The sequence below is a fragment of the Oryza sativa genome, chromosome 7 (genome assembly GCF_034140825.1).
Source record: "Oryza sativa Japonica Group chromosome 7, ASM3414082v1".
Lineage (NCBI taxonomy): Eukaryota > Viridiplantae > Streptophyta > Magnoliopsida > Poales > Poaceae > Oryza > Oryza sativa.
In genome coordinates this window covers 17,126,037-17,152,866 of record NC_089041.1, presented here as the reverse complement: position 1 = coordinate 17,152,866, position 26,830 = coordinate 17,126,037, and the positions used below count along the sequence as shown (strand labels likewise).

The 26,830-nt window shown below is 38.8% G+C and overlaps 2 protein-coding genes across 3 annotated transcripts; both read right to left on the bottom strand.

The window, feature by feature from the left end:
- Positions 1 to 2,563: 2,563 nt before the first annotated feature.
- On the bottom strand, positions 2,564 to 15,525 carry LOC4343206 (protein GRIP). Of its 2 annotated transcripts, none has more exons than XM_015792075.2 (21): positions 14,811 to 15,525; positions 12,164 to 12,293; positions 11,681 to 11,850; positions 11,287 to 11,380; positions 10,432 to 10,518; positions 10,280 to 10,360; positions 9,964 to 10,089; positions 9,240 to 9,348; positions 9,087 to 9,166; positions 8,360 to 8,488; positions 8,184 to 8,284; positions 7,681 to 7,814; positions 7,485 to 7,582; positions 7,282 to 7,401; positions 5,932 to 5,959; positions 5,771 to 5,823; positions 5,372 to 5,443; positions 5,237 to 5,284; positions 4,856 to 4,961; positions 4,721 to 4,779; positions 2,564 to 2,965 (listed from the first exon to the last, which is right to left on the bottom strand). In XM_015792075.2, the coding sequence occupies exons 2-21, from the start codon at positions 12,287 to 12,289 to the stop codon at positions 2,855 to 2,857; spliced, it is 1,932 nt and encodes a 643-aa protein (XP_015647561.1). In that variant the 5' UTR covers positions 12,290 to 12,293; positions 14,811 to 15,525; the 3' UTR covers positions 2,564 to 2,854. The 2 variants fall into 2 exon arrangements, with proteins under 2 accessions (XP_015647561.1, XP_015647560.1); XM_015792074.3 differs by having other exon boundaries at positions 12,164 to 12,279.
- A 1,985-nt stretch (positions 15,526 to 17,510) lies between these two features.
- LOC4343205 (uncharacterized) lies at positions 17,511 to 22,170 on the bottom strand. The gene is made up of 4 exons (XM_015792133.3): positions 21,745 to 22,170; positions 20,193 to 20,972; positions 19,176 to 19,223; positions 17,511 to 19,094 (listed from the first exon to the last, which is right to left on the bottom strand). Exons 1-4 carry the CDS (start codon positions 21,940 to 21,942, stop codon positions 17,853 to 17,855), a joined length of 2,268 nt encoding a protein of 755 aa, XP_015647619.1. The 5' UTR covers positions 21,943 to 22,170; the 3' UTR covers positions 17,511 to 17,852.
- Between the last annotated feature and the right edge of the window lie 4,660 nt (positions 22,171 to 26,830).

The following is a 26,830-nucleotide window of genomic DNA, read 5'->3' as shown; positions in this document are numbered from 1 at the left end:
GCTAGACATGTCGTGCTGCACAATCCACAGCGAAACGGTCCATGTTGTTCCTGGGCTATGAATTTGTACATGCGGACCGAGCAAACATGGAAAGACCTAACCCATGACAACCTATAGGAAGATTTGGTAAAGTCATAGCATTCTTATGTTTATATGGATGAGATCAATTAAGACATCTCAGTCGCAATTTTAAGATGTTCCATTCCATAATAGCGATTACACTCCAACCAACATAAAAAAAAATAACACACTCTTTTCCCAAAATAACATGCAAGCACAACATAATCTAGAAAATATATCCAATTTCTGCTTGTTTGCGCTGCTAATCAGATTTCGGCATGGTGTTAACCTAGCTACTACGTCTGAAAACCGTACTCCTACTTGATTTGTAAGTGCGAGCATGAAGCTCAAGTAGGTTATAAGTTTATAAGATCTTGTGTTAATAAATCTCCAATATAAAATCAACAATAACTTTGTGTTAATTCATCACACCAAAATTTTGTGTTAAAATCAAGATTTCGAACATTCTTAAGCTTTTTTTTTACAACTTTTGCATCCTATAAGTTAGGGTTTGATTTATTTTTTTTTTACATTCGGGTGCCATTTCTTAAAACAGATGTAACTTTCTCATATAGACTCGGAATCACATAAATAATATATCCACGGACATCTACAGAAAAATTTAGATCCGATTCTCCCCACTTCGCCGGGTTTGGCGAGATTAAAACCTCCAAATTCTGATTGCAAGATTGTGTTTTTGAGGAGAGAAGCTTTTCGGTAGAGCTTTGAAAAATTCGGTAGGTCACATATTTCGTCCATTTGAGTTAAACTTTTCTATGATTGGTTCTTGTGGGTTCCTGAGCATGAAAAAAATATCAAAAAAATAAAATAAAAATAAAAATGTTGCATATCTCTCTTCTCTACACTAGAGAGGAGAGGAGAGGAAAAATTCTACAGGTCACATATTTCGTCCATTTGAGTTCATTTTTTCTATTGTTGGTTCTTGTATATTCCTAAACGTAAAAATAATATCAAAAAAATAAAAGAAAAAAATGCGGGGGGTGGGGGGGAGGGTGCCAGCCACTGTGATGCGCTCCCCTTGCCACCTCAGCACCGCCTTGCCACGGTGGCAGGAGGACGGCGCCAGAGTGGCTGGCGCCGACCATTTCTGGGATAAGTTTTTCCAGAGGTCTATTTGCGAAATATTTTTTTCAAAAAGACCAAATTATGAAAAATCCAGCTCCTCTACGTAGAGTATCATACACCAACAGTTGTTGTTCACTCCTTTGCTTAGATAGCAAACATATTAGAAATCCTTGATATATACTACTGATGGTGTCATTTCACATTATTGCAGAGTGTCATCATGTAACATTAAAAGTTCTCTTGATCTCCCTGCAATATTTCCAAAGAAGAAAATATGAATATATATTTTTTTAGAAGAAGAAATATATGAATATCATCTTGCCATGAGGCATTATCACGAGCATCTCGCAGGCGGCGGGGGCGGCGGTCAACGGCAAGACGGTGGCTTGGGCGGAAGGGAAGAAGAAGAAGGTGATGGTGAAGGCGAGCCAATCCTACATCGACTACGTGCTCTCACTTCCACCGTCGAAGGTGCCCTTCCCCTCGCTCCTAGACGACTTCCCCTCCGGCCTTCGTGGGAAGCAGATCCCCACACGGGTTACTAAACAACATTAAAAAACAGTGTGACTGTGATTACATACCGTTTATTTAATTAATTATGTTCAAAATGATGACGGTGTTATTTAGAAAAAGGCTTGCATTTCCTCTCCTTTGACTCCAAACCAAGTCACACATTAGGATAATAAATTCACCAATTATTTAAATGATTAGTCTTTTTTTATTGAAACAATAATTTTATCTCCCTTTGATGTTAATATTCTACAATTGTTATTGTAGTATCACATTCATATATTCATTATTCGATACGAGAAAATAAACTTATTTGACCATACAATGTCAAAATGTAAAAATTTAATTAAACAATATACACAGAATATTAAATATAAGCGCATCAATTGACGCGCTGATTTTCTAGTGTCATATATATCGACGACTATCTACTAATCTTATATGTTATTCTCATTGAGATGAGAACAATTGTCATTTTTTTATATTCCACTCACTGTTGCAATTGGAGCTTTTGTTTTAATTTGATGTGGTGGCAGAATTTAAGATCGTGTTTGGTTAGCATCTAATGTTACCAGTTTGCCCGCAAAGTTAGAAAATAGAGTATATTTAAACTATGGCCTGCCAAGACAAATTTTAAGTTCAATCAAACATGCCTTAACTTTAGCTAAGAAACCATGGAAATTTTCGGATGCCCACTTGCACACTGAACGTACACAGAAATAAAATTAATCATACAAATTGTAGGAAACTTCGGCTGCCAATCAGATAGTTTATTGCACTCTTAACACAGAAGGGAAATTAATCATAGAAGCTGACACGCTTAAAATATGGTGCTAATCAGCAGGGAAGCACACTGCACACACATCAAAATTAACGCTGACCACCTGTAAGCACAAAATTAACATCCTTGAAGGCAAAATTGGCGCATTTCATTTGCCTTTGAAGTAAGTGTTGCAAATACATAACATATTTCTGCCGATCCCACTATTTCATTATCCCTTCCACTTTAGGCATAAAATTGCTTATAATGTTCATAATTTTATATACACTAGTTTTACAAAATGTGACGAGAGGAAGTGGCGACCTAGAAATAATAAACAAATAGAATCATCTATGGCCAGAAAAACCGCTGGGATTTCGTGCAAACAGCATCCTCTCCGGCTACCCCCAGCTAGAATGTCAAATCTATGTACCTCTGCTAGAATGTGAATCTTGAGAAGAATGAATTTGGCGTGGATCCACCGTCTGGTACCGCAGTTGCTGGCGATGAAGCCACAGCTGAAAGGACGCCATGCTGACATTTCGTTAGCTGCCAAGTTTCAAACAAACAGGGTGAGAATTATAGTCAAAAAGACAAAAACTCAAGATGATCTAGTTCTCAATGTCAGGACTCAAGACTCATCAATAAATAGTACTGCTGCAGAGATGATCCACAAACGCTTCATTCAGATTTATACTAATGATTGGAAACATCTTAAACAGGCATTGGCCTTGTGGCTTTATTTTGTCAAGAGGACTGAAGCAGTGGTCCACGATCCAAATTAGCCAACAACTCTACCTCTACCCTGGTCACATGTACAATAGGAGGCTGCTTATGCTGCAAGTATAGGTCTGAAATGTAAGGCCAAGTTATGTCTTTTTGAAAGGATGGATCGTATCAGGAATTAAGAATTTGTTTTAATGTTAGGATCTATTATTTTTACAAAATATATTTTCAAAATTTTCAAGAATGGCTGACCTTTATTCCCAACAGCCAAAAACCAGTATTCTAAGACTCGGTATTCGTCTAAATGTCTTAGATTTCAGGCAGAATCTTTAGACACATCAGCCATGTGCAAGGTTCAAGTTCAACATTCTTGAACATTAAAATGCAAATCAGCTACGCTAGAGTGCAACACTCATATTTCTTGCACCATAGTATTTCTACTATCTAGCACCAGATAGGAAGTTCGTGAACTTCCATCACAAAGCAGGCCACTTTGACTTGGCCACTTGTATTACAGAGCCAGCCCAATCACTATGGATTATTTCTAGATTTCAACAAATGGTTCAGGTAAACCTTAAGCAGAAGAAAGTTGCACTAATCATTCCATCGTTTTGCCCTAAAGCTAAATTTAAGATTTTCTAATGTAGTAAAAAAATGAATGTTACAATCGCCAAGTCGAAATGCACATATAATATAAAATGTTGCATACATTCAGAGACATGCAGCATGCATCTTTTCAACGTTTCTCACAGGGATAATTCAGGGACATCCCAATCTTTGGAATTTTTTACTGTCCAATAAAATTCTGGACAGACACATATAAGTAATAACACTCAGGAGATTAAAATGACATTTTTACCCTAGGGCAGTGAGCACCATTTGCCCCCTCACAGGTATGGTGCGATATATGGTAGCCAGCTGTCAATGGTGACTGCAGAAGAGGATTCGGTTGCCACTGGCACCACCACAGCACGATTGAACAACAGTCAACAGTGCTACCAAGGCCTCCATCACGAGATAATCATGTGCCATCATGTGCCTCTGAGGTTGACATCGCTGTCGCACTGCTCAATACTTCTTTGCCTTGACAAACAAGGATACACATAGCAAGGCAGACTAGTGAAGGTGAGAGAGAAGCATAGGATACCAATCGGTTGCTTTGAAGTGACATAGTGGGGGTATGGGGGAGGAGAGGAAACTGTAGCCCATGGGTACAGGGGTGATGGCAACTTTATAATGCCTCAAATTGGGAGTGAAATGGGGTAATTGTGTTTTTCTTTCTTTGGAATTTGGTGTGGAATATATCCTTGGAGTGTCGCTTTCCATATCGTTTAGCTTTTTTTATGTTTCTTTGGTGTTTATGTTTCTCGAGTTTCAAGTTTTCCAATATTACCGTCCTAATTTTCCCTTTCTACCATTGTTAGCTAACATGGTTCAACATGTCATTGTACAAAGCTGAGGTTTTAAGATAGTTTAGAGAAAGTGTTTCACCATTTAAAAATAACCAATCAGATGCTAAGAAAGAATGCAATCATCTACAATGGAAATCAGTTTTATACTGAGCAAGTGAGCATTTACCTCTTCGGGGCTAAATTGCAGTAATGTTGCAACCACAGGCAGCAATGCTCCCACTTCCCCTGTGATAGCATAAACCAAATAATGTTTTAGATCAACAGTCAACTTACTGTAGTCAAAGACAATAGTGTCATTAACCTGTTTCCAGAAGCTTTAGGATAACATTTTTTAGATATGTCATATCTATTCCTTCTCGTTTTTGTGATCTCTCCATATTGCGGAGCTCAGTCTTCAACATTGCTTCCTGAAACAGAAATTTATTACTTAAAAATGCATAATCTATGCTCCATTTCTTCAAATGAAGATATTTTGTGCACATCTTGCAAATTTTAATCCTGGTTAGCATTCATTGACCACAAAAACCTAATTAAAGACTTTGGTACACTTTTTTGCATAATTTAAGCTAAGTATTCCTTGAGTAGAAAATTCACAAGACATTTTTGTATTACTCAAATAAATAAGGACATTTAACCATTAATCTTGGATATGAAACTACAGATAGGTGCAAGAAACTCGAACCTGTTGATCATGAAGGCGGTTCTCACGCTCAAGCTCCTCAATTTCTTGCTACAGAAAGGAAAGAAATGGAATATCATTAGTACTTTAATAACAGAATGAACAAACAAAAGAATGATTGCTAAGCTCAAAACTGACTTGAAGTGCTAATATATGCCTCTGTGATTGAGCCAATTCCTCTTCTCTTTGTGCCTGTTGCCGTGCAAGGAGCTGAAAATGTGGATATCACATTTTAAATTGAGAATCTTGAGAAGCCCCCATCCATTTTTATTTACTTCAACAATATTGATAGGTCGAAAATATTCTGGTTTAATTGGCTAATTGGAAATTATGATTCATTATAATAAATCGCAACATAACCTTGGCAAAATTAAGTGGCAAGTAGGCAAGTGATGCTACGAAGAGTGCAAAGTACAGTAGAACTTTAATTCAATTCATGCAACCAATTTACCAATGACTGGAATGATGATTACAATATCCATGAATTTGTCTTAACATTTAAAGGCATGCCCAACATTGTTTCAAACTCAATATTACCAGAATTTGCTGCTCAGCCAGTTCAATGTCCATTGCATCCTGTTTAGCAGGTCCTGCAAAAACAAGTACATGTCAACAAATTCCAAAGTAACCATTAAACTGAGGGAAGAATATAGGATAGGAAAGATAACAAAATGCAAAAGAAACTGACAACCATTTACCTGGATTTTGATTACCATTGATGCTAACCTGTGACAAGTGAAATAATCTTATTAACGAAATCTCAAAACCAAATTTTGCTTACTATTTATCATTTACTGCCTCTATCCCATAATATAAGGCACGGTCAAACTCGACACGATCTCCAAAACTAATCTTTGACTTATAGTTTCTCATATACTATAAGATTTTTAGCAACAAGATTATAACCATACGAAAGTAAATTCAACGTCAATCCGATGATATTATTTTTAGCAAATAAAATAAAATGTTTTAAAAGTTGAATCTTAAAATGTGTGTGCGCCTTATGCTATGGGAGGGAGGGAGTATGAAAATGTAAAGTGTCAAAGAAACAATTCTCCAACACCATGGTGAATGTATATTCTGGGTATTTTGGTCATCATTCAAATTGCTAGTTACTTGCATGCCATGGGTTTTCAGATACTCGACTACTTCTAGCTGCATAGCTGTACCACTCCAAATGATATATCCCCAGGAAAGAGTAAAATATTACTTATTTCCTCACATAGCCTGTAGTTGTTATTAGTCACAAAAGGATACACCAGAAAAATAAAATGTTCCTCCTATTCAGTCATCATTTACTTACACATTCATGCAGTACAGACAAAAAGAAACATGCATGTGATGATTGCAAATGCATTCATTGACAGCATGCAGCAGTTGCGAGTTGTAGTATGCTCTCTAGGATGTGACTATGTGAGGAAACAGCCAGCAGAAGCTTCAAGTGACTGGACACAGGACATTGCATATTGTAGCGAGTGGCAGGACATGGTACCACAGAAAGAAGGGGTGACTATAATTGTTAGTGGCGAAAATAACACAGAAGTTGCACACTTGCACAAAATTTACTGCTGACTTTCTCTTTTCACAAAAACTCATTTTTGCGGCCTTTTTTGCTACTGATCTCTTCACTCACCAAATCTACCCCAAACTACAACCAAAAAATTAAAAAGGAATAGAGTAGGATTTAGACATTTGTTTGACAGAACTGATGCAGAGTGGAAACTGTACTGTGCACATAATGTGTTCCCAGAGAATGTCAGGAGATGGTCATGGCATCAAAAGAACATATGTTAATTTATATATGGTAGAAGATTGGATTGGAGGATATCAATGGAATTTCCTTGTAATATTGGTATCGGCTTCACAAATGGCATGTTACGAGCCATTACTTGTTAGTGATTAGATATGAATTTTAAAATATATAAGCGAGATGAATAAATATAAATATCTCACAAAAGACACAGCTGGCATTTAATCAGTGAACAGCAATCAATGTGTTTTATTACTTCCATACAGGAAACCAAGATAGTAATCAGAAAATGACTTACTGCCGCTTTAGCCTCTAAAGAGTTATGTAGATCCTTGTTTTCCCTGAGGAGCTTAGCCACCTCCCGGTCCTTCTCTTCAAGCATTCTATCAGCAATATCACGGAAAGAATCATGCTCTTCCTAAGAAGGCAATCATATATTAAAATACTGTGTCAGACATTAGACTGGTATGGAGATAAAAATGACCCATGTCACAGGGGAACCTTTAGTTTCTCATGTTTTACTGTCAACTCCACTAAATTCTTCTTAAGTTCATCTCCAGCATGCCCATTGCTCTCAGCCTTCACAGACTCACATTTCACTGCATCATCCGATTGACAAATTTTACCATCAGATACCACACCTTTTTGTGAGAGAGAGAGGGAGGGGGGGATTCTAAGTAAATCATGGACATCTTACATCTCCAGCTTTCCTCTACACTTGCCACGTTTTTCTCCCATGATTCTTTTTCGGAAAGGAATTTAGAAGTAAGAGAATCCAATTTTGCCATGACATTCTTTAACTTTTTGTCAGAATCAGCGAGAGCCAAATCCCTGAGAAGAAAATAAAGTACAAAATGAAACTTGCAAGAAAAAGATTTATAGTAATATAGTGCATCAGCTAATCAGCTTACAGGAATATAATGTTAATAGCAACCACCAGGGTACAAATATAATAACATGGCAATATTGCTACATTGCATATTGCTACCAGGCTATTGCAACCAGTTCGTGTCTAAATGACAAGTTACGAATATATGGCTACAAGTACCAGGAAGTATATTTAAAGACCTTCCTACAGTGTTCATAGCATATTTTACAATCTACAAGTGTAGAACATCATTTTAATTTTGGAGCTCCATGTCATGAACAGATCAAAAGAACACACAACAATATCTGGCTACAATGTGAAACCAATTTTACCTTGCTTCAATCTCTTCACCATATTTGGATTGAGCAATTTGAAGGTCATGGATGGCTTTATCTCTTTCTGCCAAGGCAGCTGAAATTTCCTTTTCAGCTTCCTGGAGCAAAGCAAAATCAATCAAGCCAGTTCAAATCTCTGGTTATAGTATATATCTTAAAATATAATGTAATACCCTTATTGCTTCTTCATGTGCTTTAATCAAATCTGAGTTTTTAGCTGTGTTCAGCTCAGCATCCTTCTTTTGCAGAAGTGCATGTGCGCGGACCTTATATGCAGAAAACTCGCTTTCCAGCCGACTAATCTGCAAAGTTCAAAAGGCTAAATTGGAGTTGCAACCGAAAGCATGTCGACATGCATTTCAACAATTCGACTATACATGCTGTCGAATCAGCTGTTAGGGCACCTCCTAATACAGTGGCATATATTAAAAGATTTCAAAGGAATTCTCAGTTAATTGTATAGTGCTGCCACTGTATTCTCGCCAGCACACAAACTAACAGTATAAACTCCTCGAGTAAAAGCATTTCAAATAACAAAGATGTGCATGTACACAATAACATTGCCACTATTATGACAAAGCAATTTCACTCAATAGTGGCAATAACTGGTAGCTTGGTCACCTTATAAAAATTGCTACTCAGGCCTAGAATAAATTATGCCAGCCTTTTCTTAGAGAAAGAGACAGACAGAGACAGAGAGAGGATTCTGCCAGCCTATTAGCTCATATAATATACTACAAGAATGAAGTCAAAAAAAAAAGATACTCAATCCTTCTAAGTCAAAATGGCATTGAGGATAAATTGAGTTTTGACATGAACTTCGAATTATGAGTCTTTGACATATAATTTGAAACATGGTTTTATGTACAATTAGGCTTCACAATCACATTAAGTTTATACCTCGTCTTTTGCAGCCAATAGATCAGAGTCTTTGGTTTGTAGTAATTGGTTTTGCTTTGATAACTCCAACTCCAGTTGACCTGCAATAGTCCAATATTTGTATGAGTGCGATATCTCTGAAGTCAAAATAGAATGTCTGGAAAGCAAACTTACTTTTAACTTTAGTAGATTCTATCACAGATATATGGCATGCACTTTCTGATGCTTCCAATTTTGTCCTAAGCGATTCACAAGTAGTTTCCCAATTTTGCCTTTCTTTTTCCTGAGTAAATATCGAGTTGGAACCAATCTATTTAGTCTCAAGGACTTCATAAAACATGGTGACCAAACAACAGTAAGTGCCAAAAAGGAGGGAAACAGAAGTAGAGGCTGTTTAAAGGAAAGTTTCAACTACAAATCCAAAATATTCAAGTGATGGACTGGTGATGATAATAAAAGAGCCAATGTCAATTATTAGTTCTATAGAAATCAGTCACTTCCCAAATCAACAGAATGAAATGCAAATATGTAATTATACGCAAGTCAATCAACACGTCAAAGGCTGAATCAACATATCATAATAGGAAACATGGTTGCATGGACAGAACAAGCAGGTGTGTAACATGTTAGATCTATTTGAGATATATGGATTATTTCGTTTTAAATAATTAAGAATGCCATCCAGCTAGTCAAAGGGAAAAAAACATTTTAAAATTGCTCATTTGTAATGATGCACTAAATATAAACATGTTACGCATTCATCCAACCCATCAGGTAACCATAGATACTAACCACCACAATAACTATAAATATTGAATATGTAAATCACTTTGGCATCTATCACATGGTTCAACATTCTAACCGAATAGCATGAATCTGTACAAATAAATTATCTTACATGTTGGTCCTTCAGATGAGCAAGCTCGCCTTTAAGCTCCTCCATGGCAGCTCTAATTCGAGCAGCTTCCCCAGTAGAAGCTGCTTCAATTTCAGCTATTTCTGAATCTTTCTCCACAAGCAACATCTGGAAAAGTTTGATGTTTCATTTAACTCATTACTGATTCCCGTCATAATGAGATTAATCTTCTTCAGCTAATGGACTTTTTTAACAATAAAGCTTAAGTCAAAAGCACAACAGCAAGCAAGGACACAAACAGAACAGGGCATGTGATAATCAAAAAAATATGCAAGAAAACTTCCGCCGCAAATCACACCTGAAGAGATTGGATCGTTTCAGATGCTTTTGTCCTCTCCGCAGAAACCTCAGTTAGCTGTGCCTCCAAGCTTTCTAATTGCTAGGGGAAAAAAGGCCAAGTTAACATAATTAATGTGCGGAAAACTGTTTTTCTGCATTTGTTTTCTTTACCTTCTGATGCTTAGCAGTAAGCTCCGCAATTGATGCATTTCTCTTTTCTTCTGCAGATTGAAGTGATGCTTGGGTTTGCTCTAACAACTTTACAAACATTGGATCAGTCTATTTAAGTTATAATTGCTATACTATATAACTAGAAAAGGTTTTAGATTTATAGCTATGTGTTTTCCACATTATTTTAGCTAATAGAAACAAACAATGGTTAGCTATTATCATGACTATCAACATGACTTTTGAGCGATGTGACAAATATGATCTCAAATTTAGATAACATCCTAATACAGTTTACAGCATTTGAAATATGACAACTTTAACCCCTATTTCTCTTTTTTGTATTATCATGTCCATACAATTTGTTAAATTTCATAAAACCCCAACTATTGTGGTCCAAGTTGAACAAAACCATGGAGATTTTGGCACATGGCGCATAACCCCAGGTATTATGGTACTAAAGTTTCACAAAACCACACCGTTAACCAATTTAACATACTCCTATATCAAAAATTATTTTAAAAAAACTTTACTTATATGGATGTAACATTTATATGATGGATAAAGAACCTATAATTTGAGATGTGATTGTAGAACTTAAAAGTGTGGTAGATCAAAGTCAAAATGATCAATAATATGGTTTTGTGAAACTTTATAACCATAATACCTGGGGCTATTTGTCACGTGCCAAAACCCCTGTGGTTTTGTGCAATTTAGACCATAATAGGTGGGGTTAGGTGAAATTTCCTCTTGTTTTTTATTTCCAGTTTAAGACTGTGCCCAGCAATGCTGCAGTTCATACCTCTCAAACAAAATATCGCAGTTCATAAAAACACTCTAAGACCTGCATTTACATACCTGTTCTTTTTCAAACATCGATTGTCGCAACTTCTCAAGGACATTATTCCTGGCCTCCAAGGCAACACGTGCCTCATCAAGATTAGTTCTTAACCTACACAATGATTTGTGTCCACTAGTAAGAATAAATTGTATATCATTAACATGTCTATTGCAGAAAAATAGGTCATAAACTTCATCACAAGTTGCCTATACAAGTGCTCAACATATAAACATCAGACTATAACTACAAAGGACCAACTGGAGTAGGCAATCCAACACATCTCAGCATTCATGTTGCCATGATGGATCACTTGTACCAACCATCTTGAATAGAAAAGAGAATATAAACTTTATAGCAGCATGTTAAAATATAGTGAGTGAACTGTACAGTGTGATTACTACAGTAACTCACTTGCTGTTCACCGTTCGCAATTGCTGCCTTTCAGCATCCATTGACCGTAAAGCCTCACTAGCCTGCTGACGAGCACGTTCCAGTTCCTGTTGTGCTGCTGACTGCAGAGAAGAAGCCTGCTCAGCCTTCTGGTTAATTTCATTAAAGCGAGCTTCCATGTCATCTTTTTCCTGCAAAGATCACACAAGTGTGTCAGGATAGATATTAAAATCAACTGTCACTGACTTCAAAGGATTTATATTTGGATTGCATTGAAATGTAAAATGTTGGTGTACAGCATATAATGATTTGTACCATTCTACAGGCAAGAGGTAGGAACAAGTCATTTACACAGTTACATCATATCGCTTGTTGAATAGAATAGTAAGAACCCAAAATTCTTCATTGACTTCCACACTAATGAAAGAAAATCAAGACTGCTAAGTGATCGATCAACTAATCCCACACCAAAATTAATGTACAAGGAGAGCTCAAGTTGGTCACCTTCTGTATATCCTGTATGCGTTGTTTAGCACGCTTGTGAAGCCTCTGGAACTTGGTATCCAGCTCAACATATTTTTCATCTCTTTCTTTTAGTTCTTTATCCATTTTCTGCTGAGCTACATACATGGAACTAATGATGATTTAGATTCTAAATAGAAAAGCAAATGTACAGTTGTACATAGCAGAGCAGCAAAAGGAGAACAGTTTGCATCATAATATAAGGTGTATCCTGATCAAACTAAACTGCAGCAACTTTAGAGCTTTTTTTTCAGAAATGATGGTGATAAATGGTTTGCACTAGTTTTTCCTATTGAGGAATCACACGTAAGCCTGTGATCCTATCTGCAATTACAGTAATCTGTACAATACCACTAAGAATCTGCAGATCTAGATGGGGTGCCAGCATAAAAAAAGAACTAGAAAATGGTAGTTTTTTCATGGATTCTGACTTGCAAATAGTGCAAGTTCTGAGGACTTGGTGAACTTTACCCTTTTTCCAAGGGTAGTCCCTCTTTTCTTACACACATAAATGTCAGCATGTGATTTACTTGGAAACATTCAGTTCCCTTTCATTACTACCATTTTCCAAAACTTGTTAACTGAATGGCTTAACAAAGATTCATCGATGTCATTGTAATCATTATAATGAGCACAATCATCCAAAAATAATAATATTGATATCTTTAAAATATCCAAAATGAAGGTTATGAAGCGAGACCCAAACACTTTGTGTCACTGCCAATAACTATAAAGACCCCATATACTTATTACTGCCTGGAAAGGACAAATCAGAAAATATTGGGTTATCAAACAACTGAGCAAAAAACAGTTAAGAAACTGTGTTTTACAAAAATTATTGGACTCAGTTCGATATTATACAGGAAACTTCAGCATGGTGTGTCGGAATATTTGTACATGTCTGCTCTCCATGCGATCAAATGCTGAGTCTGACACTTTAGATAGGTCGAACAAATATTCATTCATCCTCAGGCTTAAGTTGCTTGATCTGACAATGCCACTAGTGGGGAGGACTGGAATCATAGAGGGAGAACGAAATGGTACATCAAAGCAGAGAGTATGCTTTTTTTATGCAGTCATAGAAGCTCTAAGCTGTAAGTCTGATAGAAATTGGTTCAGATCACCTATCAAATGTCTCCATATAAAAAGAAATGAGTAAATTACACTCACAGTACATAAACCTGTGAGGTGGGTACATAAACCTGTGAGGTGGGTGCAACTTAGTGCAACAACTTGCAGAACAAACAAATAGTGTAACAACTTCCATGGTGCATGTGGACCAAGACCAAAATGGTGCACAGTGGTTACACAGATCATTTTTGCACTCATTGGGCTGTCCCATCAGCAAGCATGGATGATTTTGCCCTTTAATGGCTAGCTTGAAGCCAAAAAAAAAACAAAGTTACATGTGTAATTTATGTGAAATTTTAGTATTTAAGTTTTGGATCATCATTTGAGGTATGCAAAATTTGAGTGGTGCGTACATGCCTAGCTATAAGATTCATCTGCTCTTTGTGAGACAAATTCATTAACCTCTCTTTGGCTAGGACGAATTCTCACCCTTGCACCACCATGTATGATCAGTCATTATCCCCCTACCTAGATAAATCAATTCTCACTCTTTATTCTGATCGATAATTCCTCGGGACCAAACGAGTTGAACCCGTTTGTGATTAAGCAACTTCAATATGGTGTGTGATTTTAATGTCACCATAAAGCATGCACATGTTGGTTGTTTGTGCCACAAAAGAGTTTAAAGAGAGGTCTGCTTAAAAATCAGTTTGAAAGAGGCAGCATTATGCAGGGAACAGTTTATTGCTAAAATCCGAGATCTCGATTACTACCTGCTAGCGTACATGGAGACGTAATCAGCATGAAAATGATTTATTAGCCAACATAAAAATTATCTGATTAGCCACATGAGCTATTTTGGTTTTGGTTCGCACGCGCCATGCAACTTGTTAACAGGCTTGCTCAATTTGCAAGATTTTGTACCGAGTTGCACCCACCTTACAATTGACTCAAAAGAAATCTACAGGTAATAACTGCTAACCCCCACTCCTCTGTCTTTCTTTTCCCTCTTCTCATCCACATGGATTTCACCAGGAGAGTTGTTTCCTCAATGTAACAGTAATGATGTATTCCAACATAAAAGTTTTGCATCTTCATTCCTATTTTTGTGCTGAATACAGTTACTAGCATCGGTTGGTATGAAACACCTGGCGATCACCAATTGTCTATTGATTCCCTCCCATATTCAGTGCTATTTTATAAAATCAACAGTCCCAGCCGGCGTGATCCGTATCGGCAGTTCGGTACTTGTATTGTGCATGTTTGCAACATCACCCTAGTCATATTTTGGAGGGTACAGGTTAACTGACCAAATGGGCCAACAAACAAGTTTCATACCAATTAGACTATCAAATATTAGTAAATTAGATTATCCAAATTACCTGCCATACAGAATTTTAACTACCAAGTAGCTAAATAGAAGCGAGAAAAAAATTGTTAGCCAATTACTTGAGCTCGAGTGCAGTGAGATGTTACAGTGGTGCATGCCCGCCATTCCAATCTCGGCGGCTGACAACTTCCGGCGCGGTGAAGAGGCTCAGGGACAGTAGAAACTAACCTTGGGTGAGCTTGGCGGTGAGGTCCTGGACCTTGGCGTCCGCCTCGGCGTAGGCGACATTGACGTGCTCGAGGGCGGCCTCGGTGGCCTTCTGCGTCTGCTTGTGCTCCTCCACCTCCTTCCTCAGCCTCTCCACCTGCTCCTTCAACCCCTTCACGAGCTCCGACTCCGCCGCCCCACTCCCACCCTCGGCGGCCGCGATCTGGGACTTGAGGTAGTCGTTCTGGAAGCCGAGCTCCATCACCACCCGCTCCAGCTCCTCGCGGCTCCGCTCCCCGCCCGCGGCGCGATCGCCTCCTCCTCCCTCTGCCGCCGCCGCATCTTGTTCAACCGGCGCAGCTGACTCCTGGCGTGCCGCCTCCGCCTGCTCTTCCTCTACGGGGGGCGGAGGCTGCTCGTCGACCGGCACCGCAGCCTCCGCTTCCTGGTATGGCGGCGGCGGCGTGGGGTTCTCGTCGGGATCCATCACGGCGAGGCGGATCCGAATCTTGGTCCCGTGGGAGGGATCGGGGGATGCGGGGTTGGATCGGATCGGGTGCGGGTGAGGAGTGGCGGGGGTTTGCGAGGGGAGCAGAGGCCGGATCCTCCACTCCAATGGCTGGCTGGCTCAGGCAGCGGCGGAGGCGGAGGAGCGGGTTCGCCGTCGGCCGTCGGCCGTCGGTGGGCGGGCGAGGAAGGGAAGGAGGGGGGACGACACACAGCAGCACAGGCGGACAAGGAAGCGATTCTCGCTTTCGGGTAAGGAAGGCTGTGGCTGACGGGTGGGACCGGGGACCACATGGCAGTGGAACAGAGGAGTACAGTAGTAGTACAGTACAAGCCAAGCGTCGGATCGAGGGGGGATCCGGGTGAATCCCGAGGTCAGTTTTGCTTTTAAAACTTGCGGGTAAAATTGGTGGAAACGGTTGACCTCGTTCGATGGCTACTACAGTCGTCGTCCTCTACTCTTCACCGCTCACTTTGTTAAATAAAAAATAACTTTATATTAGAATTATTAAATTTATTGTATTAGAATGTGTCACATTTATTTACTACTACCTCCATATTTTAATGTATGACGTCGTTGACTTTTTGTCCAACGTTTGACCATTCGTCTTATTAAAAAAAATATATAATTATTATTTATTTTATTGTGGCTTGATTCGTCATCAAATGTTCTTTAAACATGGCATAAATATTTTTATATTTGTACACAAAAATTGAATAAAATAAATGGTCAAACGTTGGTCAGAAAGTTAATGGCGTCATACATTAAAATACGGAAGGAGTAGGTTATCATTTCTTGATCGAAAGGAGTTCAGTTTGCATTACAAAGTTTCTTTGGACAGTGCCAACTCACCGACGCACAACTCCATACTCATTTATCTTCTTTGGGCTAGCCACGCTCTCTCTTATCCATGGAGCTTGTGCTAGATCCAGCAGTGCCACTCCCGAGCCCATGCTCGATTGGGATATCTAACCTATGTGCAAGTTTTTTTTTTCTATCCAAGCTGTTTTTTTTTTTTTTTTGAGAATTTTTCTACCCAAGCTGTTGTGTTGAGCGACCTTGAAAGATCGGAGACAGAATTGCCATAGTCAATATTTGATCGATTTATGAAGATGTTTTACCGCCACATAATATCCATGGAAATTTATCAGTCGGTGCAGTGGATTCGAGTTAAGGGGAAAAATTCATTCTTTTAAAAAAAATTGAAAAGAATCAAACAGGTCTCAAAATCGGGTCCTTATACCCCTTGCGGAGAACAGGGATAAAAGCCTTAAATTAACAGGCACACAATAAATTTTACACTGCTACTATTTTCCGTGACCACTATTTTATTCAGAATCATTCCAACCAACATTATCTTCTTACACAAATAACAATATCTTCGAAAAATTGCACAGTATACTAAAGAAAAACATACAGATTATTATACACAAGTTAAAAGGTCGATTCAAGATGCTACGAGTTCTTTTTTTTTCTCATTTATTATGAGAAAATGAATCGTATGGAACATAAATTCCTGAGCTGAGGTCGAGCTAAGGCATCATGGTCCACGGGGTTGTGGAGACATTCGGAATTCAGAAATTACAGACAGTAATACATGGATTATGAAATATGATCAAACAAGAATGTGAGATCTAAAGTACCTATTAATGTCTGATCACTTCCGCCAGTACAAATCAGAAATAAACATTGGTCGGTCAGGAATTCCCATGAGGCCTCTTTAGCACTTACCATCAGGGGCGGATCCAACGTGGGTGCAGGGGGCACTTGAGTCCTCCCTACACCCACAAGACCCATGGATACCCCGGAGCACCCCCTTCGATTTTTCACCATGAATGATAAATTAAATGTCTCTAAATGGTTAGAGGTTGAAGAAACTGTGTAATCGAGCCTCCCCAATTTTTTTTTGTTCCTGGATCTGCCCCTGCTTACCATCAATCAAACTGACCAACTCCATGCTTATATGCATAATCAAAACCTCCTCCCAAACCTTATCAAAAATAAATAACTCCAGAAAACCTAGCGGTTACAAGCGGTAGATAAAGGCACATCTTGAGTATAACGTTGAACCTCATTATAAACTTTTATGGGAGAAATCCAATGAGATTAACACAAGGAAAGCAATCATTTTAATGAAGGATGTTTGAGTTAAATGGTTCTCTTCCATGTTTCACTCGACAGAACTAAAACCATTCGTACAAGACAATCTGATCAAGCCCAAAAGAATGTTTATGTACCTTGAATGTCAATAAAATCTGTGAACATTAACAAAGGTAAATAAGAAATATGTACCTCCATGTGTATTCTGTGTGCAAATACAAAACTTTTTTACAGTTAGCAGGAACATATAAGATATGTAAAAAGCATCAGCTGGTGCTTTTGCCAAATCCTCAAATCTTGAAGATTGGCTCCATCACAAAGGGTAGTTATTAACCTCAGCAATCAAATCAATGACACAAATCTAATGAAATTGAATATGCCTCTCCACAAAAAGAAAACAGATCCAAGCCGATCAAAATAGGTAACTGGATCAGCACTAGCATGGATTATTTTTCTCACCGATATTTTCCACTTTGCACTTTGCCTATGCTGCTCTCCAGCCTCTGTATACTTGCAGCAACACGTCCAATGTTTGGCTTTCTATCAATGTCGTTTAGGTCGTCGCCGCTGGTAACACTTTCGGTATTAGTCTGTACATCAGTATCCTTGATATCATTGTTAGCAACAATTCCAGTGTTTGCCTTCATAATATTTCTGGCATCACTGTTGTCAAAACTTCCAGTGCTGGTCTTTGCACTAATACTCTTGGCATCACTGTTCTCAAAACTTCCAGTGCTGGGCTTTGCACTTATACTCTTGGAATCGACATTGGCAGCACTTACAGTGCCTGGTTTCAAATCTGAGTGCTTGACACCACCATCAACAATGTTTCCAGTGTTGTGCTTCACATCAAAATTCCTCAAATAAGTGTTAACAACGCTTCGAATGTTATGCTTCACATCAGCGGTCTTGGCATCTCTGTTGGCAATGCCATCAATGTTGCTCCTTCCGTCACCAATCTTACTATCCTGGCTGGTGATGCTGCTGGTGCTGGGTTTTGCATCAATAGTTTTGGCATCTTTACTGGCAACGCTTCCAATGTTGCTCTTGGTGTCACTACTACTGTCACCTCTGCTGGTTATGCTGCCAATGTTGGGTTTTACATCAACTGTTTCAGCATTTCTGTTCACGAAGCTTCCAATACTGGGCTTTATAACAGTGTTTTTGGAATCCTTGTTAGTGATGCTCCCAGTATTAGAATTTACATCATCAATTTTGGAATTTCTATTGCCAACACTTGCAGTATTGGGTTGTACATTAGAATTCTCAGAATTACTGTTGATGATGCTTTTTTTGCTAGTATTGCACTTTGCATCAGCTCTCTCGGCATAACTGTCAGGCTTGTCTCCAATGTTGCGTGTTACATCAATGCTCTTAGAATCACTGCTGGCAGTCGTTCCAGGGCTGCATGTAACACTAGCATTTTTGACATCACTAATGTTGAGAGTCCCATAGTTCTTGCCATCACTATATTGAAGCCATTTGTGTTGTAGGCACTGTGCAGCTGTTGGACGCTTCTCTGGGGCAAAATCAAACAAAGGGCAAAGAAACTCGGCAAATTCCCGTGCATCGGATTCAGAAATTTTGTATTTGTCAACTAGGACACGTTCAATAGATGAGAACTTCAATCTTCTTATCCGCTTCAGATCTCCATGACGGTCAAAATACTCCTTTGATTTTGTTCCCATGGTAGCAATCTGAGCTCATTGCAAAAGATTACACTGGTCAGATCCACGGTCCTAACAAAAAAAGTTTGACCAGCAAAAAGATATGTATACCTTTTTTGGTATCTTCCCAAGGATTTCCATCATCAAAGCCAAGTGATCCTGAAAAAACAGACCTTTAGTCCTTAATTGGAAGGCAAATTATTGTAAAATAGATGGTTCAACTGCCAGGCCAAGCTGCCTAGTTCCAAAATGAGGTTGAACTCTGTAAGTATTAACCAGAGAGACAATCAATACACATCCACATCACACAAGTAGTTCCAAATATTTATTCTTTACATTCTGCAGATTGTCCTGCATAAAGGACAGCTAAGCTATACTGGATTTGCATAGATTAATTCCTGAAATTGCACTAGCTATAGCATTACAATCTAACATGATTAGATAAACAATGAGAATTCAGTAAATCACACATAAGCGAAAAGGGGTTGTTTCAGGGGGGTGTATTTCTTCATTTTCTTTTTCTTTCTTTTCATTTCCATGTGAGGCTGTTTCGCAAAAACAAATAAAAACCATTCTCCTATAGTTCATGAAAATGCTAGCACGCCAAGTGTAATGAAATTTCAACTGTCTACCTCTATGCCATGGTATTTTAAACAATTGGACATTAGCCTCATCTATTAGAAGTGCAGCCTTTAGTACTTACTACTATTTGTTTGGTTATTTTGACAGGTACTATTAATAATAGCAAACATTAAGGTGTGGCATCAAAGATCTTCCACCTTTTTGGACTATCGACATAATTTCCCATACGGTGTGCTGGAGCTATTCAGTATAAACAGGATAGTTCACGTTATATTCTTTCCTACAGATGATTACCTTGTGACATAATCATTCTCATGCTACAGATGAGTGATGACTACCTTCTGACAAAATCATTCTCGTGCTACAGATGATAAAAAGTATGTGTCAATCTTAAGGTTTATTTATATTTATCTACCTTTGCTACCTCCCTTTAACTTCATTTCATTCAATCGCTTTTCTGTGGCATAAATGCACTATATGATTGCGGAAATTTAACGTTCAAGAACAAACATCATGAGCTGGGTTCGTGAAGAATGTGATACATACCTCATCTTCACTATACCCCTGCCCTTCCTTGGGTGTAAATAGCATTTCCCCTGTTGCAAGCTCAAAAGCAATACACGCAAATGACCACATGTCAACAGGAAATGAATATCCTGAACCTAGAATGACCTCTGGTGCCCGGTACTGCCTTGTCTGAATAAAATCTGTAAATTGCTTGTCAGCCCAACAAGCGTTTCCAAAGTCCACAATCTTGCATGTCATATCAATCCCATCCAAGCTCCTTTCTGCACGTGCATATTCTGCAGCTGATTTCTTTTTCTCAGCAAGCTTTGCGAGCACCCTCCTCGCTCTCATCTTCAATTTCTTCTCAATCGGGTTAAGCATAACTTCTCCATTAGGATTCCCTTCAGGCCTCTCAAGATTAGGTTTAAGTCCAGAGCGTATAGGGTCCTTTGAGGGATCAATTGTTGAGATAAGAAGAATATTCTCAAGCTTTAAATCTGAATGGATGATCCCAAGCTCTCTATGCAAGTAATCAAGACCTATCAAAATTGATCTGCATATTTCCCTCACCGGTCCAAATCCAATGCCGTTGTAACGGTTGTATTGTACTAGCTTAAGTAAGCTATCTCCAAGGAATTCAAAAACGAGGCAAATATGTTGCCCATTTGGCCCAGCGTGCTTAAAATGATCTATCAGCTGGATAATGCATTTACAGTTTGATGGATCTCTCTTGGTGATCTCAGAAAGGAACTCAATTTCATGAAAAGCAGCTTGCGCAAACTCTGGTGCACTCTTCTGGATCTTAAGAGCCACAAATTTCTGCATAAGGGATCAGAATAATGAATACCAACATTCCTATGGAGCAATGAAGCAATGAAGCTAATCACTTCTAATTTACTGGCCATTATTCAGTAAACAACAACGAAAACAACAAAAAAAAAACTTCAGACCAAAATTATCCTTAATTAACTGTTACTAGAATCCAATTAAGAAATAATTGTAATCTCATCCACACAATTAAGAGGGGAAAAAAACAGAATCACCTTATCACAGCACTTAAATGAGCCGGCCATGACAAGCCAAAAGAATTTATCCAGCATCTATTAAATGAGAACATGCATATTTGGCTATATGCATTTTATTCCACCGCACACAAAGGAACAAGAAAACATCCAAACTGTAATTTCGTTCCGTCATCAAAAAGTAGGGTACTTTCCAATACCGGATAAGCGAATTTCCACGAAGCAAAAAATGACAAACTAAATCGAAACCTAGTCAAAGAAAAAAAAAATCAAAACGAAATCCCATATATGTACTGGCCGCATCGCATCGGTCCCTTTCCCCTTGCGGGGACCCCGAGCAAGCTAACCCGTGAGATGGCGGCCGCGGCGGAAATCGAATTCCATTTTGATCGACAAAGGCCGAGATCTTCCACGGAGGATCGCCGCCGAGAAGCGATCTCTCGTCGATCTTGGGGGAGGAAGGGAGGGAGGGAGGGATCAGGCACGCGGCGCGCCGCGCCGCGAAGAGCGGAGGCGCGATCTTGGCGGGGATCATGGAGGAGGGGGAGGGGGAGGGGGAGGGTATATACCTGGGTGTGGACGTCGAAGGCGAGCCAGACGGTGGAGAAGTTCCCCCACCCGAGCTTCCGCTGGGCGACGTAGCGGCCGGCGGCGAACTGGTCCCCGGGGCGGACGGCGTGGTACCCGCCCTTGCGGTACCCTTCGACGCCCTCGTCCTCCTCCTCCTCGTCCCCCGACGACGACGGCGACAGCGACGCCTGCGACATGTCCTCCCCCGCCTTCCCAAGATCCGGCGGTCGGGCGTGCGTGCGGGCGCGCGTCGTTCCCCCGGCGACCTCACCGGCGGCGGCGGAGATGGGGTGGTGGTGGTTGGTTGCTCCGTTCGGTGGCGGGGAGGTTGGTTTGGGAATCGAGGGAGGGAGGGAGGAGGAGGCGAGGCGAGGCGACGACGGCGGCGGCGACGGTGGTGCCGAGTTTGGTTGGTTTACTTTTTCAGGGGGGTGGGAACGCGGAGGGAGAGCCTTTTTCCCACCTCGCCCCCTCCTATTTTTGATGTATTGCATATGTTTGCATGGGCTACCTGTATCTCCCTCTACGTGTTCCACGGCTCTGCGCCGTCTCGACATATGTCATTTTTAGATGGTTAAGTATTCATTTTTAAACCGATATATTTAGGATTCTTTTGGGAAAGTTTAAGATTCTTAAAATCAGCCAGCTGGTCGCCTAGTTGGTAGCCAGTTTCTAAGAATATAGAAAAACTGAGTTTTTTAGTTTCTAACTTCTAGTTCATTTTATAGATTCTACAACAACAGCTTCTTAGAATTTGGACTAAAAGCTGAACTGTTTTGGGGAGCTTCTGATTCTAGGAGAAGCTGCTGCAGTTAGAAGCTCCCCAAACAACCCTTAGATTTTAGCCTTGAATTCGTTCTAAATATCAACCAACCATTTTAAGATTCGTGCACAGGTTAACATCTCTTGCTCCTCTCACCTTAGCACCTCTTGGCATTTTCTTTTTAACTTTTTTACGTCAATACAACTTTGGCGATGGTGCTTAGACGTGTGCATTTTATGGTTCTTTTTCTTAATGGCGTTTCATGCTATCAAGAATTTTATTTATCGTAATAGCATGTTTTGGATTATCGGGTATGCTAGCCACCCTCTTGTCATCATCTCTTTATCAACTTACCTTTGTATCGTTTGAACCCTATTCATTTAAGTGAATCCTAACCAAAACTTACTCATGAGAAGATCACGATGGAGATGTGCATTTGGATATCAGAATATGTGGGTAATTGTGCCTAGATGTTTTAAACTTCAATAGGAGTATTTGATGTTATTGCACTATCATTATATTTTTTTAAGAAAGTTGAAATAATGATAGGGATGCACTATGTCTCATCATATTAGTGGTAACCAGTCAACGACCAGTTCAAAGCGATTAATTCAGATATGATTATTCAACCCTAGTTTACTTGTCTAAACAAAGAGTTTTTTTTAAAACCGTGTATTGAACCTAAGCAAAATCACAGGGCTTAGGCGGGCTGAAAAAACCATCTTGTGAAATGCACAATGGATTTTATCATTATTATGAACACATTTTTCCTAAACACGCTGGTTTTCAAGTGGTTTCCTAGCCGCGAAGGCAAATTTCTCGACAACAACTATCCCTGTTATTGTTGGTTACGCTGGCCGGTAAACATTGCTTTAATTCAAAATCTTGTTTGATAAATCTCAATAATCTCAGCGGACTGACTTTTTTTTAAGAAAACAAAAAGAACACTTTCTAATAAGATCGTTCGTTCGGCACAATGGCACCAAAATTCATGCAATAAGTATGAAGCAGGAGGTTCCATATGCAAACGGGTTCAATATTGTGGCAGGTACCCCCAGACATGTCTTTGCTTTTGATGCTTTGGGGGATTCAGGTCAGGTTGGTGCCGTGCACCTTCGCCACATCATCCTCCAAGAAAGCGTCGTTTGACGGATCCTCTGCAGCTGTAGGCAGTGCAGCCCCCCATCATTCGCTGCTGAGCATCTCTGATTGATGATGATCAACCATATCCTGATCTACTGATCTGTCAATGGGAATTTTTCTTTACTGGAAATTCTGCAAATTTCAAAAAAAGAAGAAGCAAACAGTTTTGTCAGCTGCTGGTATGGTATGGGCATCAGCACTTGCACTGTACAGCTTTGCAAACCAAGGAATGAGTAGCACTGGAGGCATCATCAACGAATGGGGCCTGGTAATGTTGCCTCGTGCTATTATTGAGCTATTTTTCATCGTTTTCGTCTCTAGTTTGTCATTTTGTTTTTAAAAGAATCTAGGGAAATTAATATACTCAATGGAAACTAAAACTAGAGTATGTAGGTTTACACGCATGCTTGGCATCCTTTTTATCTTCATGTTTGAGAGAATTTCTCTAGCACAATAGAATATCAACCAATTCTTTACTTGGCATACAAAAATGGTATCACCTTAGCTGTCAGCCTGTCACCGACTGAATTTTTATTGTTCTCTTATTCACCACCGACTCACATGACTGTTAGTGGTCTCAATGTTGTCCGTCTTTTTTCTCTTTGAAGAAATGGCTGGTCAAGTTGCCCCATGTCTTCCTCCTTCAAATCTCTTCTCCCTCAATTTTTTTCTTTCTCCCTGCCCATCCTTTTGCTACACTGCCCTACACGTGAACAGAGTAGACCTTCGGTTTGCTTTAGGCCGCTTACTTTTCAGCTATTGCAACTCCTCAATTTCCGTTAGCATGTTTTTCAAACGGTTAAATGGTACATTTTACGTAAAAATATTATATATATAAGTTGTTAAAAAATCTAATAAATTTATTCATCAAATTTTTATATATTAATACTTAATTAATCATATACTAATCATGTTTCTCGTTTTACGTACGGCTAATTAGCCATTTCAAACCTCCAAAAAGAGCACAGCCTTAACGAGATTAGTTGTAACAATCGTGGGGCTTTGTTTGTATGGAGATGATCGACTATGGGTCTATTCAAGGGAGTTTTTGACAGCTACAGCTTCTCATAGAATCTTCTGCCGCTAGAAGCTCTCCCAAACAATCCAGATTGAAAATCTGTAGTGGTAGAATCCAGAAAATGAATTAGAAGCCGAATTCTCACCAACTGCTTCTCAGAATCTCAAGCTCCCAAAACAAACCATATATTAGCTTACCATTTATCTTGGCCATCTTGTAGGCTATAGCATTGCTCTACCAAGCATCCAAACCCCCGGCTAAAGGAGATGAGATGACAGAATGCTACAATCCGTCCCCTTTGACATACTACCTCTGTCTTAAATTATAAAGAGTTTTAGAATTAGACATGAGTAATAAGAAAGTAGGTAAAATTAAATAGGAAAAAATTGTGATTGATTGAGAAAAGATGGTACATGAAGAATTTAAAATGGTGGAAGACTTTGATTGATTTAAAAGTGGATGTAGGTGGAAAAGTTATTATAGTTTAGAATAAATTTAAAATGCTAAAAGTTATTATATTTTGAGACGGGAGGGTAACTATTGTGCAAATCATATACTCCAATATTCCAAGCTGAATCAGAGGAAAGAGATTAGTTTGTCCACAATGTATGCGCCACAGAGGATCAAAGAACCCAATGTACTTAAAAGGTCACACAAGTCACAAGAGTAGTGGTTGGGTTCGTTGGAATTGAACCTTCAATTAGCTGTTCCTAAAACACCACACCGTAATCAACTAAAGAGAATATTACTAAATAAAAGAAGCAAGGACGGATGTTTTTTTTTCTTTGCTGACTCCAGTGTTGTGATGGCTTTGCGTACGTTGCTAGCTAGCCAGGCGAGCGAACCACTTCATCTATATTTATGATAACTCAAGTGTTTGGGAAAACAGATCAGTTAACCATAATGAATATTTTTAATAAAATATATTTTTCACCCAAAATACATATCATATTGTTTATTTTCCAATTCCCATTTTCCAACATATGCAAAGTGCACCTATTTCCTCGCATTGTTAATATTTGTCGCTTTGAACAACAATATTGTAAACTCTAAACCTTAACTATAAATTACATCTAAACTTTAAAACTCTATGTATATGTATGAATTAGTCTTAAAAGATACTTCAATAAAATTATATATTTATTGATATTTTTATATTTTAATAACAAATTCTTGGTCAAAATTGTTTTTAAAACATATACTTGTCCAACACGATAAGTATTATCCACGTATTATGTATATTTATCTTTTACAATTTGTATAGCTATATTTTCCGTGGATCACATTGATCCCTAAATTTATGCATAGCACTTGATGATACTTTAGAAAGTATTCGATCCGCTTTGAATTATAGTTACCTAGTACTACATTAGACACAAAATAGAACTATGAATCTGGACAAATAGTCTGTTTAGATTCACAGTAATATATTATGTATAATCCTACACTTGAATGCTATATTTTAGGATGGATGGAGCAGTAGATAATTGCTTGTAGTTGAAGCCAGTGAGGAAAATGTTGCTCTATTTTTTAATAAAAACTAATAATATGCCTATACATTACAACAACAGTCCCATGCCCTTGAGATTTGGGATTGGTATGGGCCAGGTGTGATCTAACTTAAATCACGTGATTATTTTAGCAACCTCATTTTTTTTCTTTTCGGTGGAAAGAGCGCCCGCCTTTGTAAGCAGTGGAGAAAAAAATACACATGGGAATTGCTATAAACTGCCACGAAGTTGATACAATATTCATATGTCCCAACAGTCTTTAGGAGTGGTCCAAGATAAAATATTTAGCACTAATCCTATGAAATTTTGGTGTTCCCAACGGGTTTTCAGTTTTGGTGAATTTTTCACGCTTGAAAAAAAAAGAATTGCTACCCATCTGCTGATAGATTTTCTATTGCCAAATCTTACACCTTTTCGACCATTGGATATGTTTGAGATTCACGCCAGCCATTCGATTCGTGCTGAGATTGGTGCATGGCAAGAAAACAAAAACTCCTGCGTCGCATGCGCTTATCCCTACCAATGAGTTAACTCACTTTTATTGGTACATATATAACTTACATCTAAGTTATATTTGTAATTACATGTTAATTATAATGTAATCATATTATAATTGTAATATAATTATATTTGAAAGACTTTTAGGAGGA